Source organism: Canis aureus, chromosome 1, assembly GCF_053574225.1.
Source record: "Canis aureus isolate CA01 chromosome 1, VMU_Caureus_v.1.0, whole genome shotgun sequence".
In the NCBI taxonomy this organism is placed as follows: Eukaryota; Metazoa; Chordata; class Mammalia; order Carnivora; family Canidae; genus Canis; species Canis aureus.
In genome coordinates this window covers 20,625,538-20,651,805 of record NC_135611.1, presented here as the reverse complement: position 1 = coordinate 20,651,805, position 26,268 = coordinate 20,625,538, and the positions used below count along the sequence as shown (strand labels likewise).

At 41.1% G+C, this 26,268-nt stretch overlaps 1 protein-coding gene across 18 annotated transcripts in view; it reads right to left on the bottom strand.

Moving 5' to 3' along the window:
• The window catches only part of TCF4 (transcription factor 4), a 360,507-nt gene that overhangs the window by 180,154 nt on the left and 154,085 nt on the right, over positions 1-26,268 (bottom strand). For 16 of the 18 annotated variants that reach the window (XM_077892071.1, XM_077892125.1, XM_077892061.1 and 13 more), the window contains one exon: positions 587-651. In XM_077892071.1, the coding sequence (XP_077748197.1) occupies positions 587-651 (65 nt within the window). Of the gene's footprint in view, positions 1-586; positions 652-754; positions 833-26,268 lie in introns of those variants that run through there. The other 2 variants (XM_077892174.1, XM_077892191.1) reach the window with 2 other exon arrangements.

The following is a 26,268-nucleotide window of genomic DNA, read 5'->3' as shown; positions in this document are numbered from 1 at the left end:
AGCTCACGCATGCTTCCCCTGAGACGGCTTTGCTGTTAGCCTGCTGGCCTTGACTTCCAGCCAAAAACAATTCAGAAACAAAAAGGGACAACAAATCATATTTTCACAGACATTTTTATCTCTCAATACAACCCTGTTTTCACACAACATCATACAGCCCCTATGAAAACTATAATTTAGGGCAACAACCCACCCGAAACCCAGGGTCTGACGCATGGCTACACGAAGTATTTCTAGTGTAAGAAATTCGTAAGTTCTTAATTGCAAATAAACTCTTTTGATAGAACCACTTTAACGGACATTGCTGGTTTGCAAACAGTGCCACTGGTATCGGCTGATGGATTAAAAAAAAAAAAAAAAAAAAAAAGGCCAGTGAATGCAGTTCTGATACGGCAGGGATCTAGAGACGAGGTGTTTATTACTTCCCAGCTCTGTGTTATTTCATTACTTTATAAAAGAGAGAGGCATCGGCAGATATTCAGTGCATCTCAGTGCCACAGTCTAAAATGCATCACCTAATTTACAAAACACACCGATTTACCGGGTTAATTCTCTCAGCCCTTCCCCAAGCAAGATTCTCACTTACCTGGTGGCAACCCTGTAAGTTTGATTCTCTCCCATAAGATGAGTATGAGCCCCTTTCTGTTTTACCTGCCAAGAGAAACAACAAAAAAGTGTAAATTATGTTTTTCCTTAAAAAAAAAAAAATCTCCAGGTAACAGGCATCCACTTCTCTTCCCCGATGTTTACATACGTAAAGTAGGCACTGCTGGCAATGTATGCAAGCAAGAGAAGGAATAACACTTCCTCACTCTGGCTATGATAAACTGGAAAAAAAATATCCTTCATGCCTATTCTTAGCCAAACTGCTCCACACTTCCAAAAACTGTCATTCCAATGGCCTCCACTTTCTCTAACAAACAAATTGTCAGCCCTTATTTTCACTTTCTTTCTCTCACAAAATTTAAACAATTTCATTTTTATTTACACAGCAGGCAAATTATCTATGTAATGACCCTCGTCTAGTAATTCCCATTGATTATATTGACACTTAATGGTGAGGCCAAAGCTAATCAATCAAGGCTCTCCAGATGGTGAAAATAGCAAAGAAACTACTCAAAATTCTGAGACTCCCCTCTCTGTGTGTGTGTGTGTCTCTCTCTCTCTCTCTTTTTTAAACTCCCTTTCCCAGGGGGTACACCCCATCATGATCAAGATGATGATGGAATTTACACTGGGGAAGGGGGCTTTTGCAGAATGGTCCCCTCTGAACCCAAGTTCAGATCCTACCGATTGACCCAGTGGAACAAGGAATAATGGAACGTCCATGTCTTGTGCCAATTCTAACAACTCAGCTTTTATCTGTGGATGGCTCTACGGGGATGTATAGAGCCTCAGATGCTCTTTGGCCACATCTAAGGATACAATCAGGCTGCTTATTTGGGTTATTTCAGAAGTATGTTTAGCCTTAATAATTTGCAAGGGTAGACAATGAAGCCACATTACAAGAGATCTAAGCAATAGAATTTAGTGACATGTGAAGAGCTGTCATAGAAAACCGACCCATATTAGGACATCAAAAAGGACCAGTGCCATGACCAAGTGGCCAGAACACAAACTCCATCCCACCCCACCCAAGATGGAGGGATACTTCTCTCTTCAAGACTAGAGCTGAGAGGGCCACAGCACATCACACCCAGAACCCGACTATTCTTTTTTTCTGTTTTCCAATGGGAAGATTCAAAACTAGTATTTGGAGAGATCAGAATTGAAATCCTTCTAAAGTCTGCAACCCCCAAGTTTTCCTCCCTCCACTCCAGTTAAAATAAATGTTAAAAGTCACAGCAGTCATTTTTTATCTTTTGGTTCAATGACAATGCTATTAGAGTCCACCTTCCTGACACCACACAAAGAACGGATCTTCAATAAATCTGCTATCCTGTCAAAAGTGTACCTGATACCGAAGTTCACTGTATTCATAAAATGGAAGATGATTTTCAAAGAAAGCCAAACCTGAGTCTCAAAATTAACCCTCTCTCCCCCTCAGTACTAACTTTTCTATTGGCTTCAGAGAATCTCCGACTTAGGAAAACACTCCTCCCTGCTCCCCCATATCTGGCATAGTGATCGGGGCAAAGCAGAAAATCAATCCCCATATCAGTTTCAATTCCCATGAAACAGGATCCCATCTCATAGACTGTCAGCCTCCAGAGATCTAAGACAATAACTTTCATTGTATGAGGATTTTACATTAAAGCCAATATGCGTTTACCCGTTTCAGAAGCATAAGTGGTCATATACACGTATTTACTTTTCTGTGTAAGTCAAATGTAGGCCACTTATACCCTTGAACTTCCCTTTATAAATATTACTAACAGAAAAGAGCCCGACCTTTATGAGCTACCAAATGAGGTATGTCCTTCCTTAAGCTCTTATGTCTGAAAAGCTTCACTACAACCACCACACAGTTCACTCTGACATAATATTCACTTGTTTAACCACCAGAAAAAGCAGGTGAGGAGGTTAGGGAGGCGGGCGGACAAAGATAGAAAGATAGGTAAAGTAGAATTTGCTCTGACTTCCTAGGAAATTGAACATCTAGTGTCCTGTTTGGGTAATTTCTAAAAATTGGATTGCAAAATACAGTAAGAAGGTAGAGGGATTATCCATCTCTTTTCTCTAGAAGGAATTACTGAAGCTGTCCCCTATAGAATCTCACCACCTGGCATTATTTCCCAATCCGACTCCAACACATAGAACTGGAGGGATGAATTTTCCTACCAGGATTTGTCTCAATTCATATATATATATATATATAAGTTGAGGCTATTCCTTCCATTATTTTAAAGCTAGAAGGTCAGTGCAAATAGTAAGGAGAGAGAGAGAGAGAATGTGAATGAAAATAAATGGGAGAGAAAGGAGAGAAATCAAGAGAGGAGGAGTGAAATGAAAAGAGCAAGGGGCTAGGAAGGAAGGGAGAGAAGAGAATATGAATTCACGCTGCACAGAGTCCCCAAAGTACTCTTGGCTACATAGACCCGGCATTCTTTACTATCATATCAGATACAGACTGCTTAATCTTAATTTTGCTTGTTAAAAAATATTTATCCAGATACAAAAATAAACCCACTGCAAATTACAAGTTGTCAGGGTTAAAAATCTACTCCTGTTTGTGTGGGGGAGGATAAGAGACCAGCATAGACATGAATCATTCTCAGTAATTTGAGTGTTTCCATGACATCAATGGGCACCCGTCCAGGACTCTGTCGAAGTCTGCGAGGTACCAAAGAGGCAGCGCAGCCAGCAGGAGGCTGGGAGGTGCACTTTTTTTTTAAATTTATTTATTTATTTATTTACTTATTTATTTATTTATTTATTTATTTATTTATTTATTTATTTATTTATTTATTTTAGGATTATGCTCCTTGTAAAGATTTCATCTGTAGCATCCACTTTTCCCATCAGATAGATGGCTCCGGAGATCATGAGCAAACACATTTCACTCTGAGAGTGTCAGCCTTTAACTTTATTACATCTTTTTGTTCCCAAATTCAACTATAAATCTGCCCTCAGAGCCCAGACCCCTGTTTGGGAGCAAAATAATCGGGGGCTGTGGACGGACCCCAGCACCTCCTCAAACGTGTCAGATCCACTGCCACCGTTTGCTAATGACAAACAGCAGCCATTTTACAATGACACCTCGTGCCTACGATCTAGACATGGGTAGATGTTTCTCGATGGGGGTGTGCGTGTGTGTCTTTTGTGTGAACTGCCCCTTAGAGATCAGCTCTGGTTCTGATGTCGACCTTCTGCTTAAAATTCACTGCCACATGGGTCTCAGATAATAACATGCTCACGACGCCGGGGACATGTTCGAGGAGGATTCTTGGGTGACTCTGCGCTCAGGAGCACAAAGCCCCGCACGCTCTGCGGGTCCCCGTGCCAGGCGAGGGGCTGTCCCCGGCCGGCCGCCCCCCGCTGGTCGCCCCCGCTCACCTCCCGGCTCGGAGGCACCAGGATGCCCTGTCCCCCCAGTGCTGGCAAGACAGGGCAGGGACGACCAAGCCCGGCGCGTTCACTGCGGAATTTTCGAGACGACCCTCCAGTCCTAGAATGCGACAGCCGCTGCGGATATTTCTTGGCACGAGGACAGCGGTGGCAGTGCCAAGCCCGTGGCTCCAACTACCCAGCCGAGCCGCAGGGGCAGCAGCAACCTCGGGGCCTCGGCTGCTGGGGCGCTGCTGCCCACATCTCAGGGCCTACGAGCACCCGTTAGCGGCATTTGTCGCATGCCCACCAAGGGGGGTGGGGGGGTGGCTCGGAAGTACGATCCCCAAACCAATCTTGTCAGGCATTTGATTCATTTTTATACCTAAAAGCACCAAATGGTAAATCCTGCTGCCGGGGATGAGCTGCCCTGCGTGCAGCGCCCGCCGGGCCCTCTGGAGCTCACCGAGGGCGCAGGAGAGCTCCAGACACGGTGCACGCGGGCCAAGTCGACATATCGGCTAAACAACCCTCCTCCACAAAAATGATGTGTACGAGGCGCATGTAATAAATACTATGTCACAATTTTTTAAATTAAGCAAGAAAAACGCCGGGACTGAGCAGACACAACATCCGTCAATCAATCCTCCTGGAGACAAAGGAGATCAACACGCAGCCCCTTCTCCAGAGCAAGTCGGCATCTACAGTGAGCAAACAATCCGGGAAGTCAACACGTGTTTTGACCAAACTGAGCCCATCAGCCGCTAAAACCTGTGTCTGGATTTGCCTATTAAAAATGGCAGCGATCGATGATCAATAAGGGATTCCCTGGCCTCTTCGGTTGCCCCTGAGAAACTAATCCAAGCAGAAAGCATAAGTGGCTTCCAATGTTTTAAAAATTTTTGTTGATCTATTCAATAAGCCTTTATCTTGCTGCCCCGGGAAGGATAAGGAAAAAGAAAATGGTTTTCTGTTTGTTTGTTTGCTTGTTTGGGGGTAGTGTTGTTAACACATTTCTATACAATTCCAAATTTAATACTTTTATATTCCTTATATCATTTTCAACTTGACTTTTAATTTATTTTTTCAGTATATCCGCGGTACCCTATTGTAAGAGAACGCCAAGGGAACCGGATGAGAATGAAAACATTACTTGAAGGGAAAATGATCTCATAAACCCATTCATTCACAGGGATACATCCAAGCATTATCACCTCTGGTCAATTACTACAGCAGTTCTAATCCGCATGGAAACACACAGGAACAGGTTATTGAGAATATGATTTCTGCAGCTAGGCTTGACACAGAAGACCACACCGGTGGTTGACCAGTAGGGTAATCACAAGGTCGTGTTCGGGTTTCTAGCCTTTTGCATTCTTAAAAGGTCACTTTAAAAATCATATAAAAATGGTAGGTATCTCACCCAGCACTGAAAAAGATGCACCTGTACCAGTGGAACATACCATCCCAGGAAAAGGCTTAGTGAAAAATTATCTGATGCTTCAGGACAAACCAAGCAAGGCTGCTTCACTGCTAATCCTCATTCTGGGAACTGAAGAATGAGCCTTTTGTTCCCTGACATCAGACTAGGGAACTCATCATAACCATGTTTGGATCAGAATAAATCTCTGTCCCTGTCCCCAACCCCAAACCATCCCTGGCTACTGGATTTATTATTATTATTATTATTATTATTATTATTATTATTATTATTATTATTTTGCATATTGAAAAGACTATTGCATTAAACAATGACTAAAATTTTTCTGAAAATACACATGAGGCTATTATTTACAGCCCTTTCATCTTTTCCATCCTCACTTTTCCCTCCCTTGACCAAATAAGAATAGCTGAGACTTCACCACATATTGTCCACTATGCATAAGGGCTTACGTAGACTGATTTATTCAATCTGCGCAGTGACCCTGGGCGGTAGGTAATAGAAACACCCATTTTGTAGAGAAGGAAACTGAGATACAGAACACTGCCCAAGACTACACAGGCAGTAGGTGACCCAACCGGGAGTCAAACCCTGGCACTTTAATTCCAAAGGCTGTGCTCTTAGCACTATTCTGTGCTGCTGCTATTTAAACTGGGGGGGGGGGGGGGGGGAGAACTATAAATAAGCAAGAAGCCCAATACTGAAGACTCAAATCCCAGAGCTCAAAACACTCATGAATTTGATATGAAATTAATGAAAGTGTCGTATAGGTAGTGATAATTTACATTTACATGGTGTTTTAGCCCTAAAAGGTCTCTTGGTACTTTAGAGCTGTGCAAATGATGTACACCGGAACCTGTGACGTCCTACAACAGAACGCAACCATCTCCACGCAAACTTGAAGTGACTAATCAACAAAAACATGGCAGCAGGCGGCATCTCTAGACATTCCCTAAGTGAAGAATAGGACTTCGCCTTAAGATGCACAGAGAAGAGTGGAAGAAAAAAAATATCATTTACAATATAGGACAACGCAGCATCACTCACAAGGGCCTTCTCTAAAATAGTAATACCAGTACAGATTCCCCAAAACAAAAGGAAGGCTAATTTAAAGGGCCTAGGAAATGTTACAATTTCTGGGGGCTGTCCCCCCGCAGAAATTTACAATATATCTGAACATGTTAAAACCTCTGACAAGTCCTGCAGTGAAGACACTTCATTTAGCTTAATACTGTCTTTCCTAAACTTATGTGAATATACATACCTGCACCGTATCTTTTTGTCTCTTAATCCCAAAGTCATGAGGAACTTCGGGAGCTACTATTATTTAAAAAAAAAAAAAGAAAGAAAAAAAAAGAAAAAACCTTACCACTAGGAATGCATTGTGTTAACATATGCTTGTAATTTTCTATGAAATAAATAAAAAATCGTATTTTATTTTAATTAAATTGATCTTAAAACACCGTTTACTATTTGTGATGTTTCTCTGTAGATACACCTTCATTATTCTCACTGGCTGGTCTACTTTACCCGAGGTCCTTTTTTGGAGGTAAGAGAATGCATTTGCAAGAAATCAGAAGCTGACATTATTCTTCCGATTTCTACAACTCAAAAGAGCCTTGGTTCTCTCCTACAGGCTCTTGCTGCACCAGGACGACCCGGTCTTCATCCATTGGCATTCAAAAATCCAAAATTAATAAATTTTATGCTAAAAAGAATTACAACTCAATTCCAGCGAATAAACTAGTCATTCCACAGCCTAGAAAATTCTCTTCCTCCCCGTCTTCCTAAATTGAGACCAGAAAGAAAAGGGGGGGTGGTGAGGGTAGGGATGTGAGTAGGCACAGAGTTTGTAGCAAAGGATAATGGGAAGCAGGGAGCTAGCCATCTCCCCAGAAAAGACTAGCATCAGTCTTCTCTTTCACTGATGTGCTTAAACCATAAAAATAGAAAACTCAGTAATGATCTATAGCTCCGATCCTGGAAAATTATGAGTTTTGGCTTCATTTCGTCACTGATTCACCTCATCTCGTCTAGACACTGTACTGCCTTCAAAACAGTGGGTGGACTAAAATTCTAGATATGCCGACTATCTTGAGGCACCACCAAAACTCTTCCTTTGGGGGGACTTGCCTGTGGTAGAGAATCTATATTCGATTTTCCTTAAAGCGCTCACATTTGTAAAGCACTGTATGGCATGCAAAGTAACGTAACCTATATACTTAAGACAACACACCCTAAGAACTCCTCTGGGGGGCATTTTAAGCTCCATTTTTATAGATGAGGTCCCGAAAATGAGGAAAGAGCAGCCAACTTCTAGGAGGAGGCGGAGAGGTTATACAGACATCAGGAGAGGAAGCTAGGACCTCAACTTCCAATTCCAGGACCAAAGCCCCTGCAGACAGCAGGCCACTTCTTTCTGGAGTGTTCTAGAGGGAATGTCAGTAGGTATTGAAGATTATTCCACCTGTCTTCCTCTCAGTGCATACCACGACCCCTTCCCTCAAATCATTTTAACTGTTTGTAAGGCAAAAAGGAGTTCTCAAGTCCTTTGGTGGATAAAAATGCTAGAAACGATAAGCACTTCTGAGTGACCACCCTCCAGGACACCACAAAGGACTTTCTAAGAGCAAAAATAAGAAAAGTACTGCCTTAGACACGTGCCCTAGACAACAGCCAAAATAATCCCCTCGCTCGGTGTCATGCTCAGAAGTGCGCATATTATCAAATTAAAGCGCATGAGTTTTATGCTTTATTTTCCAAATGCAGGAAAATCTTTCATTGAAAATAACTCTAATTCCACAGAGTGTGCAATTAATCAACATAATCACGGGGATAACTTAGCTGTTTGGGGAGGTGTGTCAAATAACTCTTTAAGGCCACTAAAGTGCCACTTCAGCCACCAGAGTAATGATTTTCTGAATCAGCAATTTGTACAAGGGTCCCCTGGAGACCTGAAGGACTAAGGGCAACCCCGAAATCACTCAACTTACTTCTAATGAGTAACTTACCACTGGCTTGATGTGAATAAGATCTTAATAGTCCTGCCTACCCTGTTTTACATTGTTATCCCAGTGTGTGCGTGATGACTGGCAACCACAGCAATTAAGGACTTGTGTGCCCTCTGAAGAAACAACATGAGCCTCTGAAAGCTCCCTTTTTTTTTTTTTAATTTGAGGAACCATAACAGTCTTTATACAAAAATGAAGAAAGGTCAATCTTGCCACACATACGAAAGGAATCAAAGCAAGCACAGAGAAATATGCTCGCTAGATTCTAGGAGGAGAGGATGGGCAGTAAGAAAAGCAATCTCCCAAATTCTCCTCTAAGGCTAAGAAACCTTGCTGGTCATGAGACCCACTAGTGAGAGGTTTCTTAAAACAGATTCTTGGGGTGTTGGGGTGGCTCAGTCCATTATGTGTCTGCCTTCGGCCCAGGTCATGGTCCCAGGGTCCTGAGATCGAGCCCTGAGTCTGGCTCCCTGCTCCTCCCTCTCTTCCCTGCTCACGCTGTCACCATCTCTGTCTCTCTCCCTCTCAAATAAATAAATAAAATCTTCAAACACACAAACAAAAAAACCCCCAGATTCCTGGCTTCTCTACCCCAGGCTATCTGCCTTCAGAAGAGTAGGATCTGGTGTTCTATATATATATATTTTTTTTTTTTTTAAATAAAATTCCATTGGTTAATTTAACAAGCCAGGGGTAACAGTAACCAATTTAAGGGACAGGCACAGCCTCTAAGGTTACATTAGCTGAAACTTCAATAAACCTGGGTAGCCTGATAGACAGCAACGACAAAAAAAATAGATTAGTACCCGATTCAACCCATTTAATCAGATTTTTAAACACAAACAATTGTTGATCTCTGAGGACCTTTCTGACGGTTCTATTTCAGAAACCTTTTTCTGGCAGCATACTTGGCCTTTAAATTTGTTCATCTCCACTCATGAAGACTGGTTGTTTCAAAGAAATTAGTCTCACGTTTACGAAGGAGAATTTATTCCCGTTAATAAATGATGGAATTCCAAGACATGAGAGTCCTAGAGATGAAAGGTGGCTCCTCTTCTATCAGACCCACTGGCTAGTGCTCTGAAAATATCCCTTCCCCATTCTATCCCAAGTCAGAAGTCACCTTTACACTCCAGGATCAACCTCTAGCAAACATGGTTTGATAAAAAGGGCCCTTTCACCCACATATTTACCCTTTTCTGTGCTCTACTGAAGGCATTACAAGTCCATACAAAGGGAGAGAATCTGGTCCTTTGATCCCTCTGGAGGAGATCTATGACATTTCTGGTCAGATGCGGTAGAAAGATCACATGAATAAAGACTCTGTGGCCTGGTTAATTCTTTTTGGAATTTATCAGCAAAATTTAAGAAAATCTGAAGCTGCATTTCACCATGCAAATCACTTCTGGCAATCAACTATTTGCTCCCCAGTAAGCTAATGTTCTAACAGAGACTTCCTGATATTAACTGTAAAAAATAATACTGACCAGACTCTGTGTAAGCCACAGTGGGATAGAAAACAGGAAAAAGTTTAGGATTACATTTGTTATAGTGTCTATAAAGGTAAATTATGTATTTTAGCATCGTGGCATGGAGGCAATGGCCTCGGTTTTCCAGCTAAGCTTGCAGCTAACAAAAATATAACAAGTATCATCTCTCAAAGAAACCACAAGCACATTTGATATGATACTCAAGACTGTACAAAAGTAAGAATCATGGGCATCTCATGAAGATTTTAAATATAGTTTAGACGTGTGTTAAAATATATACAAGCATTACACTTACATAGATACACATACACATAGATAACATTTTTTAAAATGTTAAGTTTTTATTTAAGTAATCCTTACACCCAACATGGGGCCTTAACTCTCAACCCCAAGATCAAAAGTCACATGCTCTTTGGACTGAGCCAGCCAGACGCCCCCATTTCCAACCCCAGACAGAAGATAATGCAAGTATCATTCCTTTATCTATGTTAGGCGTCCGATATGTTGGATGACTGTTTCTCCAGCCTTAGCACTGACTCACCATGGGTCTATATTCCCTAAACATACATCACTGAGAAGCTGGGGGGAAAGAGCTCAAAATTCAAAATACAGTTCAGAGCATCCATAGAGCAAAGAATGGGAAGACTGCTGATTCTTGCACCCACTCTTCCAGGTCAACTCTAAGACATCAGGCCCACGACAAGCAAAAAGTGGAAGGCAAACAGGCCCAAAGTTCTCAGAGCCCAGCTCCTCTGTGACACTAGTCGCTGCTAAAGGAAGACGGTGCTTCACAGATAAAATCACACGAAGCGTGAGTCCCATACTATGATGTTGAAGGGAAGCCTCCCAATTACTGAATCCATGAGCATGACTACAGCAAGAGCGGAAGGGGGGGCACAGGAAGGAAGGGGAGAGGCCGTGGGAAGGACGGTCAAGGAGAAGAAGGGAGGAAGGACAAGGGGAGTAGTCAGCATACTGACCTCATACGACCAAAATAGGCAAGAAAATAAAATACATAACAAGGACTAGGTGTCTACAGACAGCAATTTTCAGTTCTGAAACTTGGAAAAATGATCGCCTGAATCATTGCAAAAGAGATCCAAAATACATGAGATATGGAAATAAATATTGGTTGGTGCCCCTGCGTACCATGTGTTGGCTGCTGGTACATCAGCAGTGGACACTATCCTCCAGTAAGGATTTAGATGGTTGAGATGCTAGGGAGCAAACCCAACAATGTCCATCGGTCAGGGGAGAACAGGCGGACTGAAAAGCACAGAGGAGGAGAATCCCAAGCAGAACTACATCGTGGTTGGGACACCTGGGTGGCTCAGTGGTTGAGCGTCTGCCTTCGGCTCAGGGCGCGATCCCGGGGTCCAGGGATCTAGTCCCATGTCAGGCTCCCTGCATGGAGCCTGCTTCTCCCTCTGCCTGTGTCTCTGCCTCTCTCTCTCTGTGTGTGTGTCTCTCATGAATAAATAAATAAAATCTTTAAAACAAAATAAAAAGAACTGCATCGTGGTAAGAGGTGGCAACAGGAGAGATGTGTATTCGAGGTTCCATGCAAGATAGCTATTATAACTGAGATAGGAGCAACTTGATATTTATTAGAATGCAGGTCATACTTCTTTGACAATGTTAAATACATCAGAGATATTTGTATCATTTACTCAAAACAAATTTTAAAGTAACTGATACCTAACATTGGAAAGTCAGGAAACCGGAAAAAAAAAAAAAAATCTTAGGATGGCATTTTCCCCCTTCCCTAACTCTACATGTACTCTTTGATCATCCCATATTTTAGGGAGCTGGCTGGGGAATTTTGAGGTCATTTGCTTACAAAATCAGAGAAATTTGCAATGTAAGACAAAAGAACAGCAAAATTCTAAACTGCCCTCTCTGGGTAACAGCTCCCAAATTGACTCAGTAGAGTCATGTCATTTCAGAGATACAGAGAAATCGCTTATACATAATTAATTAATACAAAGAATTTGATGAAACCTTGTCAACAAAAACTGTTGGTATTTTAACTTTTTTTTTTTTTTTTTACTTATGATAGTCACACAGAGAGACAGAGAGAGAGGCAGAGACACAGGCAGAGGGAGAAGCAGGCTCCATGCACGGGGAGCCCGACGTGGGACTTGATCCTGGGTGTCCAGGATCGTGCCCTGGGCCAAAGGCAGGCGCCTAACCGCTGCGCCACCCAGGGATCCCAAACTGTTGGTATTTTAAAGACCTATCCATTACTCAGAGCCCCGGTCTTCACGACCAGGATCCTAGGATGCTCTCCATCCAGGCAGTGGCGGAGAGGCCAGGAGGCTCCCTCTGTGACTTAACTTGCATAACTTGGTCCTGCGACCTGGGAAGCTGGGGATACAGGGACCATCAGTGACTTGCTCCTTTAACATCTCACACTCTACAAACAATAACCAAAGGGGGCCAAGCAAAACAAAAAGAGGTTTCACTCTATATCTACAACAGAGGACAGCTTCATTTGGTCTACAAGGAAACCAAAAATGCCTTCATGAAACACTGCGATGTAAATATTCATTTTCCTTCACGAGGCAGGAAAACCACTGACGCTACCATGGAATGATCCTCTAGGAGTTACCTGCCACATCTATTATCCACAGAGCCACAAGGCCAAATTCCAATAATTTCTCTTTCTGAAGTCCACTCCCAACTTAGTCAAACAAGAATCCTTACATGTAATCGGGCCAGGAGGAACTATGAAAGCAATGAAAATGCACAATAGCTGGAAATATGAAATTGACCACTTAAAAACTCAAAACCGGCAGGTACTCTACGTGTTATTTAAACTATCAGGAATCTAACAAACAAACCAACCCCAAAAAACCGTTCTTTCCTTTTCTTTTTAATTTTTAAAGATTTTATTGATTTATTCATGAGAGACACAGAGACACAGGCAGAGGAAGAAGCAGGCTCCCTGCGGAGAGCCCGATGCAGGACTCGATCCCAGGACCCCGGGGTCACGCTCTGGGCCCAAGGCAGGCGCTCAACCACTGAGCCACCAGGTGTCCCAAAACACCTTACTTTCAAACAGAAGCAAATTAGCTGTCATCCTCCGTATTAACCTACAACTTTATAGTCACTACAAATATATGATGTTTTTTTTTTTTTTTTTAAGAATGCAAAAACAACACACCAAAACACCCAACCCTGAAAAGTAAAAGAAATGAAGAACCCCTCACGCGGGCCGGTTCCAATGTGAGAAGCCAGCAGAGGGCGCGCACGCCCCGACAAGAGCCCACCGGCCAGGCACCACCCAAACTCCGGGAGGACTAAGCCGACCAAAATTTGAACACAGGGAGGGGGGGGAACATATCATCCTATCAGTGGCATTAATGAGACAAGTGTGCTCACTTTAGGATCAGTGAGAAATATACACAAGTACACTTTATTATTAGATACTGACTTTAACAGAGATTTCTTAGCAGCTTTTAATGCAAGTTGTCCATTAAAAAAGAATTCTTCTTTGTATGGAAGTGTGGTTTATATCAGTTTTCAAGGTCACTGTAGTTTTTTATAGCTCCACATTAAAAAATTATCTATAATACATGAATTTGTGGAGTGACCTATATTAAATTCCTAACACATAAACATTCTTGTTTTGGTGAGTATATTAAATTAACTTTTGTAAATAGAGTCTCTTCTAGTGTTTTTCCATGTGTCACATACAAATCTACTAATGAATTTTTGTAACCCTGGAGCAACCCACTATGTATCATTTATGTATCATCATGAGATATACAAGTTACTTATTTTTCCACTTGTTTGTGCTTGATTGATAATTTGGGTCTCTATTGTAATACTTGGGATTACAGTAGGTTATACTAGAGGAATCCCTGACAGCTATGTATGAACATATACAAATAGAAAGAGCATCGTTTATTCTTTGAAGGAAGTTTTCCTATGAATGCAAAAGCCGCAAACTCCTCCTAGAGCTCCCTAAGCTTGTGATTTCAGAAACAATATCACAACTTGAAAAAAAGAAATAAATTACTTCGCGAAAGCACCAAATTAAAATTGACATCAAATACTATGTTTTTTCCATTTACATATAAAAATTAAATGATCCATAGGATGTTCAATGTCTAATTTCAAATAGATTGGGATAAACGGAAGGTGTGCATTTAAGTTTCAATATAGGAAGCTTAGTAGGATAATTAACAGCCACTTGTCCATCCACCTAAATGATCATTTCAACCTCACATCTCCTCACCAAACAGAAACAATGAAGCCATGTAACATCTCTGTAAGGTGATTTTTTTTTTCTTAAGCATTCTCAGTAGATTTGGGAGTTGAACTTAATTTACAGCATCTACAAACCAGGTGGTTTAGGTTACATGTAGGTCATGATAAATAATACTTATCCTTCGGCTGATGTGGCTACACCATTTCTGCATAAGTTAAAATGACGATGTTTTATTATTCCTAAGCACTCAATTCTGAAATGTTTGCACAATCTGTTAAGTCCAGGCAAATTTAAACGATTTTGACATGCAGCCTGCTAAGGCCAGTGACGGGGATAATGCCTCTTTACGTGGGTAAAATTTTGTGGCATATAGGTCACTCTCTTAAGGGGAATCAACTGTGTGTCTCTTCCTTGCATTTCCACCACAATCCTTCATCCTGCAGCCTGGAGCTGAGAGTGAGATGCAAGAAAGGAGCCGAGTGCTCAAAGCAAAAATCTGCTTCCAGGACAATCCATTATATCTGACAAGTTAAATGTTCCATGGTAGGCCATATGGCATGAGAGCAGGCCCGACGATGGGAGAGGGGAACTCGGCAAATGCATCACAATTAAGGAGTTTGGCTACAGACTTTACTTTGAATTACTTTTTTTTTATTAAATTTTAAATGCTGTCCCCCCAATTTTTAAATGAATCCCTTTTATGAGACAATTTCTAAAGAAGTTCCACGATTTCTTTCCCATCTCGTGACTGTGGGTACTGAAACCTCAAGGCGAAGAGACACATGGCCGTTTTATCAAATGGAGTCTCAAAGAGAAGGACCTGTTAGCCTCGTTTAAGAAATTTCAAGAGAAATAATAAGTAGACTCTATCTGTTCACCAGATTAGAAATATGTAAATGAAATTGGTCCTTAGATTGGGATGTTTGAGTGAAACTGATAGAACATTAAATTAATTGGGTTTCCATCCTAAAGTCTTAAAAAAATCTTAAAAGCCGTGCAGTCGTAACTGGCACGTGCCTGTTTTTTCCATGGTTTACTTAATATTTATCAAATTAATGAATTTACTGACGAGTTCCTCAGTTGAAGTTAGCTCCTAGCAGGCCACCAGAAGGGAACTCTGCACACGCCTGCGAATCCCACATGCCTGAGACAAGTCTTATAAGCTCTCTAAGACACTCCTTTACACAAGGTGGTCCATGGCAATAAATACCGGTTGTTGGAAACAACGCCATAATAATAATATCATTGAGATTACAGATATTTAGATAAATAATATCTGGACCAGGATCAAGGTGCCTATGTATTATTACATTGAAGGAGGAACACGAAATGACCAAAATAGTATCACGAAACCACATACACCACCGTTCATCATGTCAGTCTTTTAAATAAAGAAAACAAACGTTCTTACTTCTCCCAAAGAATTCTCAAGGAACAGGACTGGACATACACTGAAAACTGAAAAAACCTTCTAGACAAGTGTCTAAATGCAGCTGGCCCAGCATCTAACAGTTGCCTTATACCCTCAATTCCTGGGGATGACACATTCTTAAGGAAACATATAGACTGATATAGGTAGGCATACACAGATACAAATTGTAGTGGTAGGTTCTTCTCCACAATGACCATTATCATTCAAGTATTCACCCCGGTGTGCAAACATGAAATTCATGACAATTGAGAGAAACATGCATGCATCTTTCCGAAAGAGAAGACGCTAAGACTCATTTCCCTAAACTATTTTCACTCTCCATTTCTCCAGAGGGTCACTATTTCCCTCCAATGTACCCACTTCTGCCTTAATTAAGAATAACATTATTTCAAAGAGCATATCCAGATACTTTTAAAAAATGGGTCATTTTTCTTCACGTGTAAAATTAGTAACACATGTTCTGGTGATCCCAAAGTTACTATTTGTTAATAATGAAATATAATCTCATATTTGCATCTCTCTTATTTTTGAACATGAGAGAGTTCCCTGAGTTATGAAGATGGCACATGGATTGTGAATTGGCCGTTTGCATCAAAAATCAATTGTTACAGCTCTTTGTTTTTATCAAGTGCTTCCACACAAGCTTCAGCATAATCCTGTTAGGTAGTACCATAACTATTATCATTAATCGTTTCACTCAATATGGAAGGGAAAAAGGAGATTCAGAGAGGTTAATGTATTTGTCTTAGGGCACACAGCTGTGTAATGGAACCGCATCTACCCAAGCCTACCTCTGCTGTCAGCATTGTATCGCATTGCCACACCATACACTTCATGAAGAAGCATGAGTATTAAAAAGAATTTAGGCAAGTGTTACTTAGGAAGGCATATATATATATATATAATTATACATATATAATATATATACAGATATATTACACATTTTTATTTAATATTGAAGGAAAGTAGCCAAACATTCTGGTATTACGATAATGCCCAGCTTGAAAAAAGACTCAAGAATCCTATGCCTGGGTTTTCTGGAGGAATGATCACATACTCAACACACAATTACATATGAACCCACTCCCTCACATACACACACTTGTAAGATGTAGCCATGCACACCTTAGCACCAATAGAGTGCACTGGGCCGTTGAGTACTGTACATCCTATTTCTCTGTATCCAGATCCATATTTTTATTACTGTCCAGATGGTAAAATAACACCTGATCTGAAGGGCTTTTAAGTACAGTAATTGTCAACGTTCAACTCCTACACTGTTAACAAATTGGAGAAACTGGCCTGCACTGGGTTTTATATGTACTGTTTCCAAACCAAAAGTGAAATGCAGTTAAAAGTTTAATAATCTGAACACAAAAATGCCCACGTGAAACTCTTTACAAAGGAAAAAAAAAAAAAAAGGAGAAATCATTACTATTGAGAGAAAGCCTGTGAACTCCAACAGAACCGAACATCATATCATAGCAATACAGTTGTGTTTTATAAGGGAAAAACACATAATGTGGGGGAAAATGAGGTTACAGCTAGCTGTTCAAGAGCCATTCAATCCTATCATTTCATGGGGCCTTTCTCTGCACCTTTTGTTTTATGGGTTCACTAAATAAAAACCAATTAATTTTTAAATGTACTTGTGTCTTCTTTCTTTTCCCTTCCTGTTTTTTGGGTGAGTTTTTTGAGGGGTTTTTTTTTTTTGTGCATTTTTATCCCACATATAGATACAGACCTTAATCATAAAGCCAAAGCATTTATTATCTCACCTTTTTAAAAATATGGATTCTGGGATGACCCCTGAAATTTAGGCTAGGCCCTCCTTCACGAAAAATATACTTGAGTAAATGACAAATGCCTTTAAAAGGTTTTAGCAAGTCACTTCCTAATCCTGAGTGGATTCTTTTTTTTTTTTTCTCAAGCAAACATTTTTGCAAATATTTAGGCTGCTTTGATACGCAAATGTTCTCCCAAACATTTCCCCCAGCCAGCCACTGAAATCTCTCCACAGACCCCAACCAATGGGAAAGTTTGCAAGGGAAATCTGAGAAACAACTGGATAAGAACACTGCCAGGAACCCTGGCTTCCCTGGCCACAAACAAATGTTGATTTTGTTGCAATACCTGAAAGGAGTCCTTGGGATGTTTTAGTCAAACTACTTTAAAATTCTCAGTCATGGGGTTGTAATTCCCCTTGACTGAAGCAACAGCTTCTGGGGAGGGTAAAACTGTCGCCCACAGGTTTCCTATTTCAGAGTTCAATAACTCCAGTAAATGTGGCTTGCTGCTGGACAGTGAAAATCTCATCACTTTAAAAAGAAAATGCCCACAGGAATTAACATGTGTGAAACAGCAAGCAGGGGGAGAAAAAAAAAAAAGCAACAAATAACAGCGTGACCAGGGTCTCAAATCCTAACAGGTATAATATGAGTGCTTTCAAAAAAATGTTCTCCCAAGGGAATAAGCCAGGGGGGAGAAAAGGTCCCTAGAGCCATCTTTACTGTATAAATAACTCAAGAAATAATTCATGCAAATGAGAGATTTCTAGAAATAAAAACAAGAGGGTAGCATTCCAAAATAACTTGTAAATACTGTATAAATACAATTATTACGAATAATAACAAAACTCCAAGACTTCTTGTCCTTTTTGCACTCTACTTCAAAAACATCCCCAAAACCTGGTTCAGGAAATAATGAGATTCTTCAATCACAGATCAACAAATCATCTCAAACCATGTCTCCAGTTTTTATTCAGTCACATAAACCACCAGAGGCTAGCCACACAGAAAACAAAACCAAATTTCAGGATTCCGGTAGCTAACACCAAGCTAGGTGTTACTTAAGGAGGTGTGAGTTGGTGTACGTGGTGAATTTGGTGGGAGGAGAAAAGTTAACAGTGAATTTATCAAAGGCAGTGGGACGTTGAGCTTATGAAATTACAATGATCTGTTTCTCAGCCACTAACCTGCTCATCGACACTTGTCCCTTCACTTCTACCCTCATTTCCTCATTTACACATGTTAGAAGTGGTCAAAGGTTTCATGGGATGTGGTTTTGACAACAGCAGCAAAGTGCCTAAATGCCACAGATTTTTAATTGAGCCCAAAATACAGATTTTGAGGGGGGGGGAAGGACCAATCACACCAGGAAGCGCTTTAAAAGGGGGGAAAAAGGAAACATTATCTTGAATAGTTACTCTGCACTTAGTTGCACTGTATGAAAAGAAAAGAAAAGGGCTCTATAAAATGTCAGAATTAACCGATCGTTTCAGATTGCTTACAGGTGAAATTCCACCATCTGGATGGGCAGTTTGCCCGCATAAAATAGAAGTAAACTATGAGAGAAAAAAAAGAGTAGAACCTTCTTCTGTCTGCTATTTTAACACAATAGATTTTAAGGGAAAGAGGACAGAGCCACTATAATCTCCAGACATTGACACACCATGAACACACACACACACACACACACACACACTCATGTACAAACTGAGAAAACAAAAGTTGAAATGAAGCAAGACACTGAAATAAAATTCTGTTTCTTGGAACTCTGAGACCTAATGGGGAATAAAAACATAGTCGTTCTTAATTGCATAATAGAGGAAAAGATTTACTTTCAAGTCCTCATTAAATAACTGATGAGACTTCCTATATTTTACTGAGATACTCTAAAAAAAATAAGACCCAGCATATCAAAGTTTCTATCTTCCCCTAACAAGGCATATTTATATTCTTTATTTATGCTGGGCTAGCAACTTTAGGAATTACAATTTAACTTTAAATAAACAGGAAACTGCATCTTAGGAACTGCCTGAAGTTGTTTTATATCATTTTGAGAGTGAAAACGCTTATAAATTTGACAATTTTGTAAAAGAAATACGCTTTCATTCCCTCTTTTTCTTAATCCTCATATAAACCCTTTTGAAGAAATATTTAGCTCAGAAAAAAAAATCTGCCTTAGTGATAATCATTTTTGTAACCTAATGATCAAATCTAAAATCAGGTCAGAACTCTTGTTTAGGTTTTCCTTTCTAATGTTGAGGGGGAGATAGAGGACTTCCAGTTGAACTTTAGGCTAGCATGACAAAGCATGGTACCAGGTTGGCACCAAATGGTTATTTGCCAATCTACAGTCACACGTTTTGAAAGCAACACAAAGAGAATTTAGAAATTAATAGCCCTCTGCACTGAATGCTTGTCCATAGCCCTGTTCTGGGGTTTCTGGGTATCCATTTTGATTGTACGGTGTCTCTTAAAATTACATCTGAAGCACAACACTAAACCAGAAGTGTTGAGTGAGAGAATTATGGGCACATTCCCAAAGTCTTACACTAAACCACAAAGGGAATACACGAAAAGAAAAAGCACTAAAAAAAAAACAACAAAAAAAAAACCAAAAAAAAAAAAAAACAAACCCCAAAACCATCATCCAAAAAAAGAAGAAGAAGAAGAAAAAAAAACCCACCCTGAATAGAGAAATAGAATACTTGCTTTTCTTTCGACCTTATGGGTAGCACACGGAGGGAGGCACCAGAAGATCTAAGCACAAATACGTGATGAAGAGTCGCCAAAAAGCATGTGGATGAATAAACTGTCGTGGCGTAAATTTGCCAGCTAGAGGACAGAACACAACATGCTGAGGCTTGGCTGTCCTAACATGTTTTACTATGTAAATTTAAATAGTCTTGAAAGGGAAAAAGGAAGAGGGGAAAAGGTGGAGGGGTTTTTTTAATATTAAAAAAAAAAAAAAGTTTGCCAGAAATTCTCCTACTTGGGTCACAAATAAAAGTACGTTTCATTGCTGTTATTGAAAAAAAAAAAAAAAAGAATCTAGTTCTTAGGCTAAAACTCATCACATGTTTCCTATGATGGAAATTTAGGGGGGTGGTTTAAAGAGTTAAAGACTCCCTACCATTAATTTGCATCTGGTGCTTTTAGTATGTGTGTGTGTTTTTTTCTTCCCTGAAAAGTTGGCAGAGCTGCCGATTTTCCATAATGCAAGCATTTGGGAATTGTGAGCGGAATGAAACCGATCCAATCTCCTGACTGCGACATGAATTTTCATTAATTACAACCTTGTCAGCAAAAGCATTATCAAAGCTGAATATGAAAATGCTAATGAGTCCTCATTTGCATATTTTTCTTTGTTGGAATGTCATTAATTATTACATTTTATGATGATGAATGCAGCTGTCGAAGCTCTCCGATGCATAATTAGCCATCAGAATGCCAGGAGCCGATCAGCATTTTTGGGTGAAAAAAAAACAAATTTCACTTCCACTCTCCCCCCCTCCATCCCAACACACACACACATGCACACACACACACACACACATGCACACACGTGCACACACACCCCTGATGACGACAGTCCCGAGGCCGGACTTTGGAGAAGTTGTAAAAGGGGCCATTTGGAGGGAATTAAAAAAAAAAAAATTTTTTTTTTTTTTTTGCTTTAAGATCACTTTGTTTGTAGCCGGTCTTATACAATAAAAGCAGTTCTTAATAAAAAAAAATCGTTATTCCAGCTTAATTAATGCCACGCTTAATTATAACACCATGATGTCAGCGGTTTTAATTAAGTATTGGCTCCGTTACAAAAAAAAAAAAAAAAGAAAAGAAAAAAAAAAAAAAGAGAAGCAACCCACCCCAGAGCTCCTCGCTGCAGCCCGAGCCACAATACAGGGATGCGCGCGCCCGGGTCCTCGGTGGCCCCGGCCGGGCCGCGCGTGCGCAGGAGGGCGCAGGCCCCAGCGCGCCCCGGGATGGGGATGGGGCTGGGGATGGGGATGGGGATGCGGGGCGCGCCCTCCGCGCGCAGGGGTCCCGGGCTCCCCCCACCCCCCGCCTTGCCCACTTTTTTGAGCTCAAGTGTAAGTGAAGATGACAAAACCGAGCTCATCCTCTCTCCGCCGCTGGGAACGGTGTTTATAAGTAAAAAAAAGAAAAACAACGCGGAGCAGATGGGACCATTACACATGACCAAACCAATCAATCACAGATGAAGGGCCCAGGTGCAGCGCAGCCGTGCAACGACGCACCATTTCACAGTCTGTCAGACACACACACACGGCCGTCCATGAGTGACCCTCCGCGCCCCCCCGGCCCCCAGCTGCGGCGCCCCCCGCCCGCCTGACGTCTTCATAATCGCCCTGTCCTCCCGGCCCGGCTCCCGGGGGGTGCAGGGGTGCAGGGGGTGCAGGGGAGCGCGGGGACCCGGCTCCCATCCCTGCCACTCGCAAGGCCCCGGCCCCCCCAAGCCACCAAAGCCATCACTCCTCCAACCATCATTAAGCTCATTAATTTTTAAGGGTGACTGCCTGGTTGCAGCACCCCAACTGTCTGCGCTTAGAGACCCACATTTCGCGTGCGAGTGTCTTGCCCTGCGAGGACCAGAGATGTGTGCCACCAAGCCAAGTCCCAAGTGCAGGGGAACGGTGGGTGCTGACTAGCTGGAAGCGGTGGCCCGCGCTTGCCATGCCCCCCGACCGGCCCCCGCCAAACAGAACCCCAAAGAAACTGGCTCAGATGAAACCCTAGTGTCTCTCTCTCTCCCTCTCTCTCTCTCTGTCTCTCTCTCTCTCACCGTTTTGTGCCCTAGAGGATTCTCGTGGCCTCTGGGGGCCTGCATCACAGGCTCCTACGAGAATTACTGAACCCCAAGGCAATTGTACGTTTGTGACGGTCACAGGGGGGCCCTGAAACACCGACCAGACCCAGAGGTCGAGGGTAGGCTCTCTAGGTTAAGCCTGAAATGCCTAATCACAGCGTGAGCAGAAGCAACCCGGTGGGGAAGAAAGTAAAGCCTGCAGAGCGGAATGACAATCCGCACCACAAAAGCCTACCTAGGACCTTTGAAAGAAACCTCGCCACATGCAGGAGCCAGGAGACTGGTTTTATGGACTCACTGTATTCTTTAATCATGAACTTCTGAAGCCTACGCAATTTATTACAAAGTTTTTGAGATCTGTTGATAGGGCACAAGTATTACAAAGGAATCAGATCTGTTTACTCAAAGAACTGAAAATGGACACCCCTCCCCAGCTTTAGGGGACGACTGCTCATCCACTGATTGGATGGATGCCCTCAACAATTTGTCATTTATTTTGCCCGTTTGGAGATGAGAAGGAGTTTAGGAAAGCACTCCAACCCTACAAAGGACGACTATATGACTGCAAACTGGCTTAAAGGATTTATGTCCCAAAATGCTCAGGACATTTCAGGCCTTTATGGGAAAATTTACACTGAGAACAAGAAAAAAGGTCATCAAAACAGACCATACAATTCAGCTACTCCAAGGATTCAGTCAAGTGTCATTTATATGCAGTTTCATGTATTGATTCAAAATTAGAGACTATAGGCAAAGTTGGGGGAGAAAGTGTCCTACCTAAAATCTACACACCATCCCATTTCCAGGCAAAGGCAATTTTACAGAACACTAGGCCGACTGGATTCGCTGCAATGAAAGCTTTGGCTCTTAGCATGGGCCCTACCATCAGTTCAAACATGTTCTTCAAATGGCTTGATGACGCACTTGTTTTGTGTTGGGTTTTGTTTTTTGGTTTTTGGCTTTTTTTTGAGGTGGGGGGGAGATTCAGTATGCTTCTCATCTCTAATTTGTCCTTTGGAAACTTTGAAATATTGAAGTAATCATGAATCCTTCTGCTTCTCAATGTGTCCTGTAATTTTTATGCTTAGTCCTTGTTAACAAGGAACCTTATCTCTGAACTCCAGGAAAACAACAACAACAACAACCAGAGAACATATTTATTAAAATCTTCCATAGCTATGAAGAAAGGATCACTTAGCACTTTGGAAGTATGGGGTTTGTTTTTTTTTTTTTTCCTCAAGGAACAGACTCTACACATTTGCATTAATAAATTTCTATTTTCAAGCTCAATAGAAATTGCAGTACAAAAAGCAGATGTGTACGTTGGATTCTTTCAAATTAAATTTCCAAAAGCAGAGCCTATTCTAGCTCAAGATCAAAGGAACTAAAACATGATCTCCTCCCCCTTCCAATATAATTACAGAGATTTCATTTCTTTTGTTACAATGAGCACAACAGGTAAATCTTAAACCTGAAGGATAATGATCAGGTGCTAGAATTCAGCTTTGCTGGGTAGCTGAATCCCTCTGCTCAATGCCCCTGCTGTTTAAACTACCACTCCACAGGAAGACGGGAAATGTCTCATGCTCTTCTCTACTTTTTTTCTTGGAGACTTCTTTCCTTTTCGACATCAAAACTGTGCCAAATAAAGTTCTGAGGGGGACAAAATCCATTTTACAGCACGGTTGTTGTAAAGGAGGGCCATGTCCATCCTAAAACGCACGTCAAGGGGGGAAAAAAACCCACATTTGTAGGCATCTGTGATTGGTAGGCTACCTAAAAACCCTTTTGGAAGTAGATGGGGTATAAATAATAAATAAATGAGAAGTGACACTGTTATGAAATGTCATATCCTGGCAGTCCTGTGAAAGGACAAGGCTCTGGGGAGACAGAAGAAAGAGATGCAAACCGCAAAGTCATCCAAAACTGAGGTTCGAAAGAAAATCTGTTCCACTTTGGAGTGATTAGCATGATCTATTTCTTTGGGGAATATAGGTAAAGAGAGAACAAAATTTAATGTCAAAACCCACAAAAACAGAGAACTTTGGGCAAGAACACCCTCTAGGCTTAAACATCCTTGAGAGAGACTGCATTCTACATATGTATTTCCATCTCCCTTTTAAAATTCCTGGTACCTCATTTCATCCTTTGCTGCCCATAGGCATCTGTTCCCCTCTAATTATTTGCCATTTAGAAAAACTCTGCTTAAATTCCTTGTGCATCTGTCCCTTGCTTAGTGTATATTTGTGATGCTTAAATATGGTGCTTGATATTAGAGCAGCCTTGCATAGAAGTACAGAAACTTTTCCATCCCAGAAAAATGTTTTCAGTATCCTCCTCCCCAAAATGCATACACAAAGTAAATGTAGTATTACCAGGATTTTATAAAATAAGTATGTATTCCCATGTGCATCTTACAGACACACACACACACACACACACACACACACACATTCTCTTTCTCTCCCTCTCTCTCTCCTCAAAGATTTGGCCGTTGGTAAATAAAGCTTCTAGTGTCTCTTCCAACCAATGCCTTCATCATATAAATACCTGTAATAATGTCCTTTCCAAATTATAGCATTTACGTTTAAGGAGCTAGGGTCTCCTAGCTCCTGAATTATTTTCTGTTAGTTTATGAAATAGAATAGGATTGTTTTGCACGGAAATATTTGTACTTTCAAGGATAACCTCCTCTTGAGAATATAGGAAAATAAAAACATGAAAAATCAGCCCTGGTTTGGTAGCATCAAAAATCCAAATCAAACAGGTTTAATCCTTCCTACATCTCTTCCACACATTCTTTCTTGCTCATTCTTTCATCCTTCCATCCTTTTTCTCCCTCTCCCTCCTGCCACACCCTCTCCCTTAAAGAAGAGGCACCCTATGAGGGAAAAGCCTTGGATTGAGAACATGGAAACTTGGCTTCTAAATTTAGTTTTGCCAATAACAAGGTGAACTCTGTTTACTTATCTGAATTGGAGTAAATGATCCCAAGGCTGAGGGAAAATTACTATTAATAATAGTAGTAGTAATAGTAGTTTACTCCATGCTGAACACTTTGTGGGGGGAGGACATAGGGGGTACTTAACAGCATGAATTTGAGAGCCAAGGTGCCTGGGTTGGGTTTGAATTCCAGATCCACCTCTAATGAATTAATGGTATGGCAAATTACGGGATATTTTGGTGCCTCCATTTTCTTATCAAAAAAATGGGATTAGGAATCACATCTGTGTTATGTGGTTGTTGTGAGGAATAAATACATTAAGGCGTTAAAGACACTCAGAATATGTACTATTCATTCTTTCTCATCTGCCTTCACCACTGTATAAATTTCATGAAGACGGGGAATACCTTTTGTTCACCACTATATGCACATAGCCTAAAATAGCACCCGGCACATGGTATGAACTTGGTAAATAAACAACTGTTTAGGAATGAATGAATGGATGAATGAATGAATGAATGAATGGATGGATGGATGGACTAAGAAACATGACTTGTTGTGTAAGAACCAATGATTCTAACAGTGAACAATTAAGTACTTACTAAGTGTAATTTGTATGATACTTTGCATGACCCCTGTCTTCAGGAAACTGATAATTTATTATGGGAATGAAGCTAAGTACAAACAGCTATCGTTATAAATCATGGAGGAAAAGCACACTGGCAGTATGGAAGATGAATACTTTGCCAGGTCAGAGGAAAGATAACTCAGTTCTGGGGGATGGGGACCACTCCTACTCCAGGATGCCTCCAAGAAAACTCTCAGAAAAGGTTAACAATGACAACTCAGTAGTGAAAGCCAATAGACAATATTCAGTTCTCATATTCCCTGGTGACCAAAAAGACACTCATCCCCTCCTTATGCTTGATGCGGCTTCCATGACATTTACATTTCCTTTTTCTCCTACTCCTTGGGCATTCTCTTTCACTCTCACCCAAAAGCCTTTTGTTAATTTTTTAATTTTGTTTAAGATTTTACTTATTTTTTTTGAGAGACAGTATGAGAGAGAGAAAGTACAAGCAGGGGTAAGGGCACAGGGAAGAGAAACAGACTTCCTGCTGAGCACGAAGCC